Genomic DNA, 12,518 nt, shown 5'->3' with positions numbered 1-12,518 from the left:
ATCTGCCTACACTGCTTGTCGTGAGTGCATTCATACTACAGAATTTGCTCGACATTGTTCCATAATTTATAGAGATTTTTAGTCTGTTTTATAAAATCAAATCAAAAGATACAATGTGCTTTGGACTGATAAATGCTCGATCATTTGAACATACACACTAATGCGATATCGGACCGAATGGTCGTTTAAGATTGACTGCAGCACAATGGCTTAGTGGTTAGCACTTCTGCCTCACAGCATGGTCATGAGTTCGATTCCCGACCATGGCCTTATATGTGTGGAGTTTGTATGTTCTCCCCGTGTTTGCGTGGGTTTCCTCCCTGTGCTCCAGTTTCCTCCCACACTCCAAAAACATACAGGAAAGTTAATTGGCTACTATTAAATTGCCCTTAGTCTCTCTCAGTTTGTGTGTATGTTAACGAATTTAGATTGTAAGCTCCAATGGGGCAGGGACTGATGTGAATGAGTTCTCTGTACAGCGCTGTGAAATTAGTGGCACTATATAAATAAAATTTATAAATAAATAGATTATGATGATAATCGGGTGGAAAACCTGTATTGTGTACCCAGCCTAAGATGGAGGTGTAAAGCAATTCCCAATCTAGCAAGACCAGTAAGGCTGCACATGGGACTAAAGTTTTACTACCCAACGACATAAATAAAGAGAATCTTTTCCATGCTGAATACTGCACACATCCCAGCGGAATAGTCACGGCGGGTTTCTGTGATGTTTCCGATAAAAAGACTGTGAACCTCCTTGTTGCATACCATCCGTGACATATGGCGGAATTGCAAGTGTAGCAATACAGTCACCAAATTAATGTGAACGAATACCGTCTCTCTGCCCACACATTAGCTAGCTCCACAAAGATTCAGCAAAATGAACATAATTGCCAACGGTCTCCAGAGAAGGTGTTATAGCCAAGATAAAAGTTGTGCTGTAGTAGTGTTGCAACAACGATTTAAAAAAAAACAAAAAACACCTAACTCAGTGGTTCCCAAACATTTTCAGTTTGTGGCACTCTTAGAGTCTCCATAATTTTTTCAAGGCACTCCTCCAAAATAATTACCAAGCAGTCCCATTTTATAAGTAGTTGGGTCAAAATAACGTAATAAGTATTTAGGTCAGGACAGAAATACTTAGTAAGTTGTTTGCAAAAATAATACGCATAAATCCAAGGGAAAAGAATATTTTTATATTTTTTTAATTATATATCTGTCAAAGAATAATTTACAGCTGTTAGAGCTAGTGGGTGTGGTTTAATTGCATAGTTGATACAGCTGGTTAGTGCAAGCTCTATTTAACAGGAGGTAGCAAGCGATTTCATTGAGCTTGTGATTTCACTGCTTTTTTGATTTCAAGTGCTGTTTTTGTTTAAAGTGTGGAGTTGGTTCCATTAAGGAGTTGAATCCAGGAAGGGGTTTAATCTGGTAAGTGGCTAGGAAAGGCTAGTAATAAAGTTCACTGTAGACTATAAGAAGTTAGGTTAGCCATAATAAGATGAGTAGTAGCAGGCTTGATGATCTCACTCAATGCATATCTTGTCATATGTATGCACACTTGGAGCAAGTGTTCCAAGGTTTATACCTCTGTGAGAAATGTGAGCAATTGGTCTCTTTGGAAGCCCAGGTAACTGATCTAAAGCAGACCATTGCAACATTGAGAGACATTGCCAACCTGGAGCAGAGTTTACAGCTCACCGTTGATGCGTTATCTGAGCAGGGTGGAGCAGAGACAGAGGAGGATGCACAGGTAGGCAGCTGGGTAACAGTTACTAGGGGTAGCAGAGGGAGGAAGAGGCAGGCCAGTTCTGAGCTAGGCAATCCCAGCAGATTTGCCAGATTGGATGAAGATACTGTGGAAGGCAGTTCAGAATTGGTAGAGTTGGATGACACTGCTTCCTCTAGCAACCAGGGGAATGGTCTCTCCAGCACAGAGGGGACCAAAGTTACTCAGGGACCCAGGCAGATTGTGGTGGTAGGGGATTCAATTATTAGGAAAGTAGATAGGGCAATCTGTTACCGGGACCGTGCATGCCGAACAGTGTGTTGTCTCCCGGGTGCTCGGGCTCGGCATATTGCGGATCGGGTGGACAGATTGTTGGGAGGGGCTGGGAATGACCCAGCGGTTTTGGTGCATGTTGGCACCAATGACCGAGTTAGAGGAAGAAGGGGTGTCCTAAAGAATGATTTCAGGGACATAGGTCGCAAACTTAAGGCAAGGACATCCAAGGTAGTATTTTCGGAAATACTACCTGTGCCACGCGCTAGTCCAGGGAGGCAGCGGGAGATTAGGGAGGTTAATGCGTGGCTAAAAGATTGGTGTAGGAAGGAGGGTTTTGGATTCTTAGAGCACTGGGCTGATTTCTCGGTCAGTTGCCATCTTTATTGTCGTGATGGATTGCACCTGAATGAGGAGGGGGCTGCAGTGCTAGGGGAGAGGATGGTTAGAAGGTTGGAGGAGATTTTAAACTAGGCTCCGGGGGGGAGGGGCAAGCAAGTATTTATGGGATAGACATTGAGAGTAGTAAGGAGGAATTTAACAAGAGTAAAGGGGGTGGAGAGGGGGGAAAGGGAAGCATAGCCGATAAGGAGTGGCCCTTTTTAAAGCAAAAAGAAATACCTAAGGGAGGCAATAGACTTAAGTGTATGCTTGCAAATGCAAGAAGCCTGACAGGTAAAATGGGGGAGTTAGAACTAGTAGCAATGAATGAGCAGTATGATATTATAGGTATTACTGAGACCTGGTGGGATGATACACATGACTGGGCAGTCAACTTGGAAGGCTATTCTCTCTTCAGGAGGGATAGGGTAAATAAAAGGGGAGGAGGAGTATGTCTTTATATTAAGCCAGAATTAAAACCAAGTATTCAGGAAGTTATATACGAGAATATTGGTGATAATATAGAGGCATTGTGGGTGGAAATATCCAGCGGAGGAAAAAGTTCAGAGAAGTTTCTGATAGGGATATGCTATAAACCGCCAGATATTAGTACGATTGAGGAAGCCCAACTTCTACAGCAAATTGAAAAGGCTACACAACTAGGTCAAATTTTAATTATGGGGGATTTTAATTATCCGGACATTGATTGGAGTACTGAGACCTGCGGTACAGCTAGGGGAAATAGGTTTCTGAGCACGCTAAAAGACCATTACATGTCCCAATTAGTTGAGGAACCAACTAGGAACCGGACTATACTGGACCTAGTAATAACAAACAATGTAGACGTAATATCAAATATTCAAGTAAAGGAGCACTTGGGAAACAGTGATCATAATATGGTCTCATTTGAAATTAGTTTCCAGAAACAACAGTATAAGGGATCAACTAGGACTTTAAACTTTAAAAAGGCAAATTTTAATATGCTAAAGGAGTCTATAAAGAGCATAGACTGGGACAAAGCCTTTGAAGGAAAAAATACGGAAGAAATGTGGGCTGTCTTTAAAATGTTGTTGGAAACATACACGTATAAGTTCATTCCTATAGGAAATAAATGTAAAAGAATTAAGTCTAAACCAATGTGGCTAAATAAAAAGGTAAGGGAAGAAATGCAAAGGAAGAAGCGTGCATTTAAATTGTTTAAGTCTGAAGGGTCAGAGGAGTCCTTCCATAGGTACAAGGAATGTAATAAAACATGCAAAAAGGAAATTAGATGGACTAAATTAGAAAATGAAAGGCACGTTGCAAAAGAAAGTAAGACAAACCCCAAAAAGTTTTTTAAGTATATAAATGGCAAAAGGATTAAAAAAGATAATATAGGACCACTAAGAAGTGAGATGGGTGAATTGATAAATGATACTAAGGAAAAAGCAGAGATATTAAACACGTTCTTTTCTTCAGTATTTACCAGAGAGGAACAAATGGCAGGAGTAATACATAAAAATGGAAATGAAACCATGCAATTAATTAATACTTGGTTGTCAGAGGAAGAAGTCCAAATGCGACTGAAGAATATTAAGATAAATAAAGCTCCAGGTCCAGATGGCATACACCCAAGGGTCCTTATGGAATTAAACTCGGAAATAGCTAGACCGCTATTCTTAATTTTCAGAGATTCAATCTCATCAGGCTCAGTACCAAGGGATTGGCGAATAGCAGATGTGGTGCCGTTGTTTAAAAAGGGGACGAGATCACAACCAGAGAATTATAGACCTGTAAGCCTGACATCAATAGTGGGGAAACTACTGGAAGGTATTTTAAGGGACAGTATTCAGGATTACTTGGTACGCAATAAAAATATTAGTGGGAATCAACATGGATTTGTGAGGGATAGGTCATGTCAAACTAATCTAATTAGTTTCTACGAGGAAGTTAGTGGGAACTTAGACCAGGGCAGGACAGTAGATGTGGTCTACTTAGATTTTGCAAAGGCCTTTGATACAGTGCCACACAAGAGGTTGGTTTACAAAATAAGGGAACTGGGTCTAGAAATCAAAATTTGTACTTGGATCGAAAACTGGTTAGAGAATAGGGAACAGAGAGTTGTGATAAATGGAACATTTTCTAATTGGTCAAAGGTCTTAAGTGGAGTTCCTCAAGGTTCCGTGCTGGGACCACTCCTTTTTAATATATTTATTAATGACCTTGGTGATGGTTTAGAGAGTAAAGTTTCTATTTTTGCAGATGACACTAAACTCTGTAAGGTAATAAAATCAGAGCAAGATGTAGCTTCTCTACAGAGAGACTTAAATAAACTGGAGGATTGGGCGGCTAAATGGAATATGAGGTTTAACACAGATAAATGTAAGGTTATGCATTCAGGGATCAAAAACAAGAACGCAATCTATAAATTAAATGGAATTAATTTGGGAGAATCTATAATGGAAAAGGATTTGGGAGTGCTCGTAGACAGTAGACTTAGCAATAGTGCTCAATGTCAAGCAGCAGCTGCAAGGGCAAACAAAGTATTGGCATGCATAAAAAGGGGCATAGATGCAAGGGAAGACAGTGTAATTTTGCCACTGTATAAATCATTGGTAAGACCTCATCTTGAATATGCAGTACAGTTCTGGGCACCACTCTATAAAAAAGATAATTTGGAACTAGAAAGGGTTCAGAGAAGGGCGACAAAATTGATAAAGGGTATGGAGTCATTAAGTTATGAGGAAAGGTTAGCCAGTTTAGGCATGTTTACTTTAGAAAAGAGGCGTCTAAGGGGAGATATGATTACTATGTACAAATACATTAGGGGTCAATACAGAGAGCTTTCATGGGAACTTTTTACCCCAAGGACCATACACAGGACACGTGGTCATCCCCTAAGGTTAGAGGAGAGGAAATTTCACAACCAGCAAAGGAAGGGGTTCTTTACAGTAAGGGCAGTCAAGATATGGAATTCATTGCCAGGGAAGGTTGTGATGGCAGATTCAATAGATATGTTTAAGAAAGGGTTAGACAAATTTTTAGCGGAAAGGTGTATCCAGGGATACGACCGTTAATTTAAAATAAAGGATAGTAGTGGATATAGGGTAAAAATTGGATTGCAATATTGAGTCTGGGGGGATTTTCAAAATTGAAACAGATGGGCGGTTGCCTACTCTGGATTAATTTCAAATATAAGTGCAGGATCGCAGGAGATCCAAAATAGGTTGAACTTGATGGACTGGTGTCTTTTTTCAACCTCATCAACTATGTTACTATGTTACTATGTTACAGCTAATATTAAGAGGAATAAGATCAAACAAAACAACATGTACAAAAATCATCACACTGTGCCCCCCTTTATCCACACACTCTGTGCCCCTCGTCATCTTTTTGTCCCTCCCTTGCTGTTTCCGATCACCATTTCCTCTCCCCTTGTTTTACTTGGCATACTTGGCCTTCTTTCTTCTATTTCTTCTGTCTTCTCTTGTGTCTTCTTGCCATTCCGGCGGCGCCTGGGACCCAGCATCATCCTCTTTCCTGTCGCTTCTCACTGAATATGTCGGACGTGATGACGTCACGCCAAACATTCAGTAAGAAGCGAGGAAGGAGGAGGATGCCGAGTCCCGGGCGCCACCGGATTGGGTAAGTTTTTTTTTTTTTTTTTTTTTTTTTTCTTCCTGGCCGCGGCACCCCTGTGTCAGTGCCGCGTGCACACTTTGGGAACCGCTGACCTAACTCATTCCCCATACAAGATGGCTTCATCAAAAGTATCCAGATGGGTTAAGGAAAGAGATATTTAAACAGATCTCCACCAATGAGGAGAGAAATCCTTAATTAGTCGCAGTTAACACCTCACATGTCCACCATATATATGTAGATACATTTGTATATTCAAATAATTATTAAACCATGATCCTGTTATTTAATAATGAAGGATATTAATATTTATATATATTCACTAGTCCAATTAAATGGTATCAACAACAGATTATTAGATATATTGTATAAACAGTCATTTTTCCTAGTAGCAACATTAATATAGTGGGGTTTCTTTCTTGTATATGTAAAGGTTGCAACCTATTTATTATAAGCTACATTATAATTTATTGTAAATAAATTATTTGGTTTAAAGCATTTTCTCTCATTTAATATCAAGTTTGCGACATAGATTGGCACCTTCCATTAATATTTTATATTGAATCAGTAATTTCTGGGAGTTGTACAGCTCCCTTGAGAAGATAGTCACTACGTCCTATAGCTGTTTGCAGTTATGTGTAATCTAACTCTTGGCATTCTTAGCTCTTCCCTGTTTATTTGCTTTGTGTATGTGTGTGTGTGTGTGTGTGTGTGTGTGTGTGTATATATATATATATATATATATATATATATAATCAGGCAGAACACACAAGTACACACAGATCCTGCTTTGTTTAGATGTGTTTTGTGAGTCTTCGTTATTTAGGGTTTTACATTTAAATTTTAACATTTTCATTTATTAGTTCATTTTTTTCGTAGCTGTAGCTGTTTGGTATATGTGTATTATTATTAATAATAATATTTTTTATCTTTTCTCTTTCAAGGTGGCACAAGGCTTCCACAGCACTATATATGGGTTAGAACATACAACAAAATTACATACATTACATATTTACATACAGATAAGAACAATGAAATAAACAGAGATAATGCATGTATGCAATTAATAGAACAAATCATATGACATACAAAAATAAATCAGCATAAGACAAAACAGGAACATAGAGGAGAATGGTGAGGGGGGAGAAATGAGACAAGAGTAGAGGGCTCTGCCTGTGAGAGCCTATATTCTAACGGGGGGGTGATAATAAGTGACAATAGGCTTAGTGGGGTTCACTGTGGTGCAGAGCTCTGTAAGAGTCTGAGGCCATGATGGTACAAGGGCCTAGGTGGTACAAAGTCCAGGAGGGTCCAGATGCTACAGGGGACTATATGGGCTACGTCCAGGATGGTGTAGGAACCATGATGGTGTCTGGGCCTAGGTATTGTAGATGCCTGGATGGTAGCAAGGGAGGTGTGACAGTGGCAATGTAAGCAAATTGGAATATCAGTGCTATGGTAGAGCAGCACAATGACAACAATGTTAGAAACTAGTGTGGGAGGGAAATTAGTGGCAAGTGAGCAGTGAAGCAATGGGGCAGAAGTGAAGAGTTTGTGGAAAGCCAATGCAGTTGGTGAAATTGGTATAAGCCTGAGAGAGACGTAGGTGAGCAGCCAGATGGTGAGAGTAATGTAGGGAAATAAAAAGCGAAAAACAAAGATGTAATTACAATGTTCAGGAACATGAAATTAGAAGTGTAGTGGCAGCTGGAGCAGTTGAAGCTTGTTACTGAATTTTCATAGGTTGTTCCCTGTGAGAAAAGTAGGTTAGTGGTTAGCACTTCTGCCTCACAGCACTGGGGTCATGAGTTAGATTCCCGACCATGGCCTTATCTGTGTGGAGTTTATATGTTCTCCCTGTGTTTGCGTGGGTTTTCTCCTGGTGCTCCGGTATCCTCCCACACTCCAAAAACATACTGGTAGGTTAATTGGCTGCTATCAAAATTGACCCTAGTCTCTGTGTGTGTGTGTGTGTGTGTGTGTGTGTGTGTGTGTGTGTGTGTGTGTGTGTGTGTGTATGTGTATGTCTATGGGGAAGTAAGAGACTATATGCTTCAATGGGGGAAGGGACTGATGTGATTGAGTTCTCTATACAGCGTTGCGGAATTAGTGACGCTATATAAATAACTAATGATGATGGTTCGTAAAGCCCCAATATGTTGCACCCAAGACATATCCTTTTAGTGTGAATGCTATGATATATTTCGGATTAATATTGATGAAATGCTGAATTGTATATATTTAGTGGCCAATGACTCTGTAAAAGAATGTAATACTATGACTGATTATGGCACGTCACGTTTTCTGTTGCAATATTTAAAATATCTTGTAATTTTATGACTAAAAGGATGTCCTTAATTTGCAGTGGCATGCTATGGTTAACTATATAACTTACTACACACTGGGACATATTCAATTGTTGGCGTTACAGACAAATTTAACGCGCCCTGTGCACTTTTACCATCATTACGGTAATAGTGTGCGTAAATACCGGTATTACGGTACTTTTCTCGCTGGATTTCAGCTCATGGAGCTGCGAGCTGAAATCCGGCTTACTATTACCGCAATACCGGTAATAGTTTTTCCGCTGCGGAGAACGCAGAGAATTGAATATGCCCCACTGTGTAGTGTGTCACACAATGCAACAAAACAATAAATGTGTGTAGCACAGCAAAAAAAGAAACATCGTATGCAGACTACAATTCAATGCAGAGATTTTGTTGACAAAAGTAATAATACTGTGTTGAATATTGCTTCTTCTGAATACTGTACACTGTTTATATAATCTCTATCCTTCTGACAGCTTATTGGCTTTCCTGGTTAAGTATAGGTTACTGAACTTGCCAGCCTACACAAAGGTCTGGAGCAGGAAAAGTGCTGTCAAGAGTCAAGTGAGTGCCGTGTCTGGTTACCAGGACTCCTGAAGCCTGGGTCATCCCAAATTACCAGGAAATTAGACTGTCCAGTAAAAATGCAAGAGAGGAGACATACATGTATCATTTAGTCAACTATAGTTAGGGCTGGTAGATGGGTACCAGACACCCCTCTTCCTCACACGCCCCCATGACTCTATTCTTCTGCTACTTAACTTGTGAGGTGCAGGCAGAGAAGGGAGACGTCAGTTCCTGTACTGTTGCCGGCTGCCGCTACTCTCTGTCAGTGACTGTGAGTATGGAGCTGTGCAGTGATGTCACAGCTAAATGAAAATATAAGGGGCGGGGAAGAAATCCTCTTTTAAATCTGTGCTTTTATATATTAGGACATAATTAATACTTATCTCATCCTCACCTTAATTCTAAAATTGTATAAATCTAATCTCATGTGGCAAATAGCACATGACAGATTTTACTTTGTCATTATTTATTCACCAACAATAAGCCAACATGAAGAAGTGATGTGTAAAAGAGAAAGTACACCCCATGATTCAGTAGTTTGTAGAATCATCTCTTCACAAATAACTTGGATTAATTGTTTTGTGTATACATTTTTCAACCTTTGAGGAATTGTGGCCCACTGTGCATCCTTACAGCACTGGTTTAATTGATTGATGTTTTGAGGACATTTTTTTGTGCACAGCTTTCTTTAAATATCAGTGGGTGTGAGAGCTGAACTTAAAATTGGCCATTCCAAGGCCCCCATTCTTTTCTTTTATAGCCATTCATTTTTATATTTTCTGGAGTTCCAAGAATCATTGTCCTCTTGTATGTTCCAATTTGCCACATATAGTTGTACATTAATATCAGACTACTCCACTTTGATCCCATCTGTCCAGAGAGGATATTGTTCCAGAAGAGTTTTGTTGCTTTCAAAAGGGACTTTGCAAACTTAAGATAATCTTCCTTTTTTAATTATGTAGAGTCATTTCATGTCAAATCACCCAGAAAAATTTCATTAGGACACCCGCCGACTCAGATTTTCATGAAACATGATACTACCACATACAGCAGGTGAAATAAGTATTGAACACATCAACATTTTTCTCAGTAAATATATATTTAATGTGGCTATTGTAATGACATTTACACCAAATGTCAGCAACAACCCTTGTAATCCACACATGCAAAGAAATTAAACCATAGATGTCCATAAATTAAGTTTTGTGTAATAATGTGAAATGACACATGGAAAAAGTGTTGAACGCATGAAGAAAGGGAGGTACAAAAAGGCATGGAAAGTCAAGACACCAGCTGAAATCTATCCGTAATTAGAAAGCAATCCTGCCAGCTGGTTCAGCCACAACTGATGGCCTATAAAAAGGTGTCTCATTATGAAGGTGTCACACAAGAAACATCTCATGATGGGTAAAAGCAAAGAGCTCTTTCAAGACCTTTGCTATCCTATTGTTGCAAAACATACTGATGGCATTGGTTACAGAAGGATCTCTAAACTGCTGAGTGTTCCAGTGAGCACTGTTGGGGCCATAATCCGGAAGTAGAGAGAACATCATTTCACCATAAACCGACCATGACCAGGTGCACCTCGCAAGATTTCTGACAGGAGTGAAAAAAAATTGCAGAAGTGTTGTCCAAGAACCACTTGTGGAGAGCTTCAGAAAGACCTGGAATTAGCAGTTATAATTGTTTTAAAGAAAACAATACGCAATGCACTCAACTGTCATGGCCTGTATGCACGCTCACAATGCAAGACTCCTTTGCTGAAGAAAAAACATGTTGAAGCCCGTTTAAAGTGTGCTGCACAACATTTGGACAAGCCTGTGAAATACTGGGAGAATATAGTGTGGTCAGATGAGAGCAAAATTGAACTTGTTGTATATTATAAAACACACCATGTTTGGAGGAGAAATGGGACTGAACATCACCCCAAAAACACGATACCAACAATGAAGTTTGCAGATGGGAACATCATGGTGTGGGGCTGTTTTTCTGCACACGGTACTGGCATACTGCATGTGCTTGAAGGAAGGATGAATGGGAAAATGTACCAAGACATTCTTGATTAAATATCTGCTGCCATCTCCCAGGATGCTGAAGATGAAACGAGGGTGGACATTTCAGCAAGACAGTGATCTCAAACACACAGCCAGGGACTGTGACAGAATGGACAGCCTATGCCACCCTGTTTGTTGTTGCTGAGAACCAGGTGGGCTTACCTTGCCACCATTCCTTTTCTTTGTCCCAAACGTGACCTCTAACCACAGTAGGAGGTACTTGCAATGCTGCCACTACTGGACTCCTTCACAGCATCCAGAACCGCATTCCTTCTGGGTAACTGTCGCTGCTAGGGTACCCCCTAGCTGGTGCACCTTGGCTGGTACCTGTCACGGTTTACTGGTATACAGACCCCTGACCTGCCAAGACTAACACTCACCAGAGGCGCGGAGTCTAATGCAAGGTGGTATGGACTTTGCGGCAACCGCCACGCAGGTCGCGCCTCCTCTGGTAGTGGGGCAGGTTCCACGGAGTTCGGAGAGTCAGAGCTTGGTGGAAGCAGAAATAACCGCTGGGATAGCGGGAAGCTGTATGGAGTTGCTGCGGATTGCAGTATGACCGCTGGGATAGCGGGAAGCTGTATGAAGTACTGCGGATTGCAGAATGACCGCTGGGATAGCGGAAGCTGTGCGGAGTTGCTGCGGATTGCAGGATGACCTCTGGGATAGCGGAAGCTGTACAGAGTTGCTGCGGATTGCAGGATGACCGCTGGGATAGCGGGAAGCTGTATGGAGTACTGCGGATTGCAGAATGACCGCTGGGATAGCGGAAGCTGTGCGGAGTTGCTGCGGATTGCAGGATGACCTCTGGGATAGCAGAAGCTGTACAGAGTTGCTGCGGATTGCAGGATGACCGCTGGGATAGCGGGAAGCTGTATGGAGTACTGCGGATTGCAGGATGACCGCTGGGATAGCGGGAAGCTGTATGGAGTACCGCGGATTGCAGAATGACCGCTGAGATAGCGGAAGCTGTACGGAGTTGCTGCGGATTGCAGGAGGACCGCTGGGATAGCGGGAAGCTGTATGGAGTACTGCGGATTGCAGAATGACCGCTGGAATAGCGGAAGCTGTATGGAGTTGCTGCGGATTGCAGGATGACCGCTGGGATAGCGGGAAGCTGTACGGAGTACTGCGGATTGCAGAATGACCGCTGGGATAGCGGAAGCTGTAGAGGACCTGCTGCAGATTACAGGAGGAATACACTAGGGACATCCAAACTAAACCTAAGAACAGGCTCAGAGAAGAGAAAGAGGCAGGTTTAAATACTGGAGGGAGATTCTGTAGCCAATAGGAGGCTGAGGAAGCCTTTAAAATAGCAATCGGGTCTGCGCATGAGCAGACCCATCCAAGATGGCGGCCGCAACCGGGAGTGCGTCGGAGCGCCGGAGAGGTAAGTAAGCCGGGTCCCGGCTAGCGGGTACCCGGTGTGACAGTACCCAGACCTCTTCCTATAGATCAGGGTTTCTGTTGATGGATCCCCCTGGCCTATCACACTGGCCAGAGCTGCTGGGCATCTGGCAGAGCGGTGGTTCCGAAAGCTGGGTCCAAACCTCAGTACAGGTAGGGATT

General features: G+C 41.7%; 1 protein-coding gene across 2 annotated transcripts in view; it reads left to right on the top strand.

The window, feature by feature from the left end:
• The window catches only part of SHISA4 (shisa family member 4), a 75,876-nt gene that overhangs the window by 1,016 nt on the left and 62,342 nt on the right, over window positions 1-12,518 (top strand). The window contains exon 2 of one of the 2 annotated variants that reach the window (XM_075195580.1): window positions 8,832-8,892. The exons of the other annotated variant lie outside the window; for it this stretch is intronic. Coding sequence (XP_075051681.1) covers window positions 8,832-8,892 — 61 coding nt within the window. The remainder of the gene's footprint in view (window positions 1-8,831; window positions 8,893-12,518) is intronic. 2 annotated transcript variants of the gene reach the window in all.

This window comes from Mixophyes fleayi, chromosome 2, assembly GCF_038048845.1.
Source record: "Mixophyes fleayi isolate aMixFle1 chromosome 2, aMixFle1.hap1, whole genome shotgun sequence".
In the NCBI taxonomy this organism is placed as follows: Eukaryota; Metazoa; Chordata; class Amphibia; order Anura; family Limnodynastidae; genus Mixophyes; species Mixophyes fleayi.
The sequence above is the reverse complement of the archived record's forward strand: the minus strand, read 5'-3'. Positions and strand labels throughout refer to the sequence as shown.